Here is a 5,622-nt window from a genome sequence, read left to right as displayed (position 1 = left end):
AAGTATGGTTAAGTAAACCATCCACTCATGATTCAATTCACTCTATAGACTTGTGAAAGTCGAATTTGCCTAAGCATGTCTTGGCCCTAACCATGCCATGTTTTGTATTATAAAGGAGGTATCTACATGTTTGTTAGTAAATGTTTCATGATTGAACATAATAGCCAAGAGCCAAGTCATGCCCAAGTAAACTTCACTTACACAAGTTTACATAGTCAAGTTCAATAGTGTGTGGCTAATTTATTTGACTACTCTTAACCTTGTGGAGAACTTAAGGGAGTTCATGGAGTACCCTCCAAAAAGGAAGGTACCCCATGAACTTGTCAAAGTTAGGAGGATGCGGCAATCATTGACTGGTAAAAATCATGTTCTTTCTATAGAGGTTTAATGCACATGTGAGCTCATCTCTCTCTCTGCGCTAAATACCTCTTCTCTCACATAAAGCAATCTTTCTCTCTCTCTCTTGGCTAGCACAAGATCGGTCCACACCTAGTAATATTATTTGTGGTCCTATTTTGCGGCCCTTGTTTCTACTCCCTTTAATTGACGGAATTAGGGGTTGCAAAGCCCTTGAACACCCATGAGGAGCTTGCGATAACTTTTGCATTGGGTGAACATGGGCTATGTGCAAATACCCTTGAAAGAACCTCCATTACGACTTCCTTAAACAACCCAAATATAAAGGGGGAAATTGTGTAATCTTTTGTTTTCTGAATTATCTTAAACAAATTGAAGGCATGGGGCAAGTCTACTTTTAATGACCTATAGTGAGTGTTGGGCCGGGGGGAGTGGGGAGGTTTGAACTTTGGGCCCTGGGGGCTTGCTTGAAATAGATGGAAATCGAGGAAAGCTACAAGCCTATATAGTCACTGAGAGGAGAGATAGCGTTAGGGACTTGCTTAAGAGCTCACATACCTGTATAGACTAAAAGACACGTCTCTCTCTCTCTCTCTGTCTCTCGATAGAGACACACAACACACAAAGCTCAGAACAGAGATTGACACAGAGAGTGAGGCGGAGGCAGCTTAAGAGCTCCTCTTCTCTTTCTCTTTGTGTCCTGTTAGCTTCCCTTTCCCTATCTCTCTCTCTCTAGAGCAGCCATGGCTCGCTCGCAGCGATTCAGAGGTGTTCGGCAGCGCCACTGGGGCTCCTGGGTCTCAGAAATCCGCCATCCCCTGTTGTAAGCACACAATCAAAATGCAGCCCCTTTCCTGCCCTCTTTTTTTTAAGCTCTATTTGTTTCTTCATGAATCCATCTATTAGATAAATTTTTTTGCTCTCTCTCCCCTTTTGGCCATTACTGCTTGCTTGCCCCCTTCCAATTTGCTCGAATTGCATCTTTTTTTTCATCTGCATTCTCAAGATCAGGCCTCCTGTTCCCATCATCTTCATCAGCAATTTCTTGCATTCTTCAATTCGTGCGTGTTTCTTCAACATTTTCTCGAGCTTTGATTACATGCACTGTGACCATTTTTTTAAAAATGCATCAGTCAGAGTAGGTCCAGTCAGAGTAGTTCTCACTGTGTGAGCAAGAAAAAAGAGAGAGCATTAGACAGATTACGTCTCTCTCTGAGAGGAAAAATTGCATCAGGTGTAAGTTTGTATAGTCCAGTCCTCATCTGCAATCTGAAAATTAAGCCTCTGGGTGATTGTAAGCTTGCTCCCTGCATTGTATGCTAAAAGGGACTAGCTCCAGCCATGATGTCTGTTAGCTCAAGACTGCTGCATTCTTCTTTGCATGTTTCATCGGAGAAGCTTCTATAACTTCAACCTCATGGATAGACAGTTTACTTGTCTAAAATAGAATTTCTCACGAAATGTCGAGCTAATAATCAGTATATGCTTCCTAAAAAATGTCCATACAATTTAATCACCGGATGTACTAAAATGCAGTCTGATTTGATTAAGCTGAATTATGTATTTGACATGAATTGTCTGAATAAGGACCATCTTTCCATGCCAGCCAGCTCTTGCTTTGAAGCTTCAGTTGTTTCTTGCTTATTCATGTTTCATGAAAGCATTACTATGTACTGATGCATCCAACATACATTGTGCAGGAAAACCCGTGTATGGCTTGGGACCTTCGAAACAGCTGAGGATGCTGCCCGAGCATATGATGAGGCGGCACGCCTGATGAGTGGACCTAGAGCCAAGACCAACTTCCCCTTTGATCCCAAGGCACCATTGCCTGCAACAACATTGCTGTCATCAGCGCTGATTGCGAAGCTACAGCGATGCTTTTTGATGTCTCAGGGCCTTCAAGAGGCTCATAACAATAATAATGCACATGTGATGGCGGCAGGCAATTCCAAGAATGCAAGGTCACAGTCTCTCACTTGCTTGAGATTGGACCCTGAGAGATCAAATCTGGGCGTGTGGCAAAAGAAAGGTGGAGGCAAGGATTCAAAGTCTAATTGGGTGATGAAAGTGCAGCTTGATGGGATGGAAGCTGGTGAACTTGACAGTTGCATTTCGTCTGAAATGGTGCGAGGCACCCCTCAGATTGGCAACTGCTTGCACTCACATGGTTCCCATCAGTGTCAAACTGTTCTCCCAACAATGAGCCTAGCTAATGCTCCATCTCACAGCACATCACAAGCACTTAGCAGGGATATTGCTGAGAGGAGCCACATTTTGACAACAATCAGTAAAGGTGGTTCTCAATGTCAGAGCATCCTTCCAGACAGTGATTGCGCTTCCGATCACAGCATTTTGGCCACTGTGAAGACAGAAAAGGACCAAGATGAGGGCACCCTACCGGCTGTCACTTTTGATGCTATGCAGCACCAGAACACTTTCTCTCCGTTTGACAATGAAGCTTTTGCCAATCAGACCACATTGCCTAGACTGGGCAGAGGGAATAACCAAACCCAAGACATCTTAGTTAAACAATCTGATCCCCAACATCACACCATGCTGCTTGCAACAAATGTAGGTAGTGCCCCTACCAATCTCTTTTACCCCACCTTTAACAGAGACTGTGCTCAAAGTCAAAAGGTTTTGCCAGCTTTGAGCAAGAAACCAATCAAGGAAAGTGAAGACCTTATCGCGGAGCAGATGATTGAAGAACTCCTGTGCTGCAATGCTGCTCCAATGCGGCTTCCATCACCCTCTTACAGCAGCATTAGCAGCTCAAGTTCTTATGAGTCTGACCTCACATCAGTTCATTGTCAGTATACACAGGGAATATCAGCTCCCATGCCAAGCTTTTTACAACTTCTAGGTGCAAAAGACGAGTTTTGGGACAACAAAGAAGCATTAGTAGATAATAATTGTAGTTGGTATCCTAATGACAGCGCAACCTTCATTTAGATATTTAAACTTCAGTCTGCTTCGGTGTAAGACAATGACACCAATGCTTGTATCAGAAGAGTACACAATGAGAGGGTCTGATACATCAGCCGTTGTGAGTCTTAGGATTGCTAGGAAGATTGCAAAAACTCAGGATATCAAACTATGATCATGTTATGTGTGAGTTTAGTGTGGCAATAGGCTGCACACTACAGGAAAGCTCCAAAGCTCGGGCTTAGTTGAGCTTGTTGATTAGCCAGGTTTTTGTATGCTTGTAGCCATTTGCTTATGTGAGACTGGAATATGGCCGAACTGTACATACATACATCCGCCTGTTAGCGGAGTTGATTCAAGGATTCAGGATCTTTGAGAAATCTAGTCTTAGTGAGTGCTTTTCTGATCAGGGAGTCAATTTTCTAAGTTTTGAATTATCCTCGTTACTCCTCATTCACATTGGAGGTATACATGTGTGTGATGAGGATCCTTGAGGCCACATGTTTCTAATTTATGAGAATGGTTAACCTCTTCTGCTTTTGGGCTCCCACCCTATGGCACCTGAGCTCTCTCTTTGAATCCTTTTTTTTTATCCTCTGTTGCAATAATAAGCTCCATGTTGTGGAAGTATGCACTGTGATGGCTATGCTAGAATATGATTGGAGATTGAAAAAAGTTGTTACCAAGGATCCAAAAAGAATCATGTGGGTAAAGTATGCAGCATTGAGTCTGTCCAATTATCTCATAAAACACAGCTTTGGAGACATGAGTAGAGGCAATGGGCTAATGCTTAGTCAGTCTAGCTAGATGGTTGTTTTGGGTCTTCCATGATACAGTTTTTTGGGTCTTCCATGATACATCTTAAACTGCTGTTGTCCAATAATATAATTTCACAATACAGAAAAAAGGAGTCTCAGAAAACTTGAAATGGACATGCAAGTTCAAAACCTTAATAATATTGATAAGCATTGTGTCTAGGTTGCTTGTTTTGCCCTTCAAGTCCAATAGGGATCCTAGTACTGTGCCAATCAGCCTTTCAACATCTGAGACCAGGAGAATTATATTGCATGCAATCAGGAAATTACCAATGGTTCCACTAAAATTGTACACTGAAACTTTCCATCATCTTATATGACTCGACTAATACCACTATCATATAGCCATTCTTCTTGAAATTTACCAGGTCCAATCACCAAACTTCTCCAAATTTAGCAGGGCCCAATCTGGCTCAATCACCTCTTAGATTAACTAGCATCCTTTACGTGTTACAGTTGCGCCTCACAAATCTACAGCTAAAAGCAAGAATATAATCTTATCTCAGTTTTTCATCTAGGGTTCTGCATCGAGTTATAAGATGCTGCAGGACAGCGCTTATCTCCTCTACCTTACAGAATATCAGTATCCATAACTGACAAAGAAGAACGACCTAACCGGATCCAGTGGGGAATGGAATAGGAAATTTTCGTGAAGCTGGTGGGCGCTTAGTCAAAACTTTGTCTAAATATGTCTCTCCAATTACTTTTACTTAATAATTCTTTCATGGATGTTCTCATATCCATTTGTCAAATACCAAGATTAGCAAGCCCACCCTCTCCACTTATGGCATCTCACCAATCCAAGACACTTATAACATTTCTCTTCAATGTTATAAATAATACAAACCTAATCTTAGACGAATTAGAGACATTTTTCCACAACCAGAGAAGCCTTCTCTCAACCCAAGGTATGAACTCATGCACCCATGTAACTCAACCTGTATTCAAGCTAATTGGGTTACAACCCCAGTGGTTGTAATAGCCTAATCTTAGAACGACCATCGACTGCCCAATGTAACCATTTGTAGAACAAAAGAGTTCCTAGTATATTTTCCCCATTATAGACCGATGGGAGTTTTGACATTTGAGTTCCTTTTCTTTTATGTTTGCAATAAGAGTGCATTATTGTAATAGTTGAAGTGTCCCAGTGGTTCCTAGGTCAAATTCGTTCGTGTGGCATTTTGGACATTTGAGTCTTTGTTAGCATTGTTGTAATCAATAAAGTGCCACAACGGATCTTTTTGTTATTACATTATCTCACCATAAGTGGACTTTTAGATGAAGCAAGTAGTTAAACTCTTTTTTATGCATTCTTTTTCATTTTTGTGATTGTTTTGAAAGGCCTCAATAGAAGCCCATTACAACCTTAAAACTCATGATAGGGCAATGCTCAAACACACCCATGTGCACCCTAGTTCATACTTCTACAAAACTATGCATTTATTAATTGGGCTTCTTTTGATGCTATTATTTGTACATGTGCTTGGTCAAGTAGAGTTGTGATGAGTAATTGTTTGAATGT

General features: G+C 41.4%; 1 protein-coding gene across 1 annotated transcript; it reads left to right on the top strand.

The window, feature by feature from the left end:
• Positions 1-884: 884 nt before the first annotated feature.
• LOC148016467 (uncharacterized) lies at positions 885-3,854 on the top strand. Its single transcript, XM_087663815.1, has 2 exons — positions 885-1,180; positions 2,058-3,854. The coding sequence occupies exons 1-2, from the start codon at positions 1,101-1,103 to the stop codon at positions 3,310-3,312; spliced, it is 1,335 nt and encodes a 444-aa protein (XP_087519941.1). The 5' UTR covers positions 885-1,100; the 3' UTR covers positions 3,313-3,854.
• Positions 3,855-5,622: the final 1,768 nt, after the last annotated feature.

The sequence above is a fragment of the Lygodium microphyllum genome, chromosome 23 (genome assembly GCF_053477565.2).
Source record: "Lygodium microphyllum isolate KBCC chromosome 23, Lygodium_microphyllum_v1.1.10, whole genome shotgun sequence".
NCBI classification, from domain to species: domain Eukaryota; kingdom Viridiplantae; phylum Streptophyta; class Polypodiopsida; order Schizaeales; family Lygodiaceae; genus Lygodium; species Lygodium microphyllum.
This window is presented reverse-complemented; position numbering and strand designations above follow the sequence as displayed.

Bases quoted from the DNA above. Each gene is read 5' to 3' on its own strand.
- LOC148016467 (XM_087663815.1), top strand. From the start codon at position 1,101: ATGGCTCGCTCGCAGCGATTCAGAGGTGTTCGGCAGCGCCACTGGGGC. The intron at 1,181-2,057 runs GTAAGCACACAA...TACATTGTGCAG, and splicing joins GAAATCCGCCATCCCCTGTT to GAAAACCCGTGTATGGCTTG.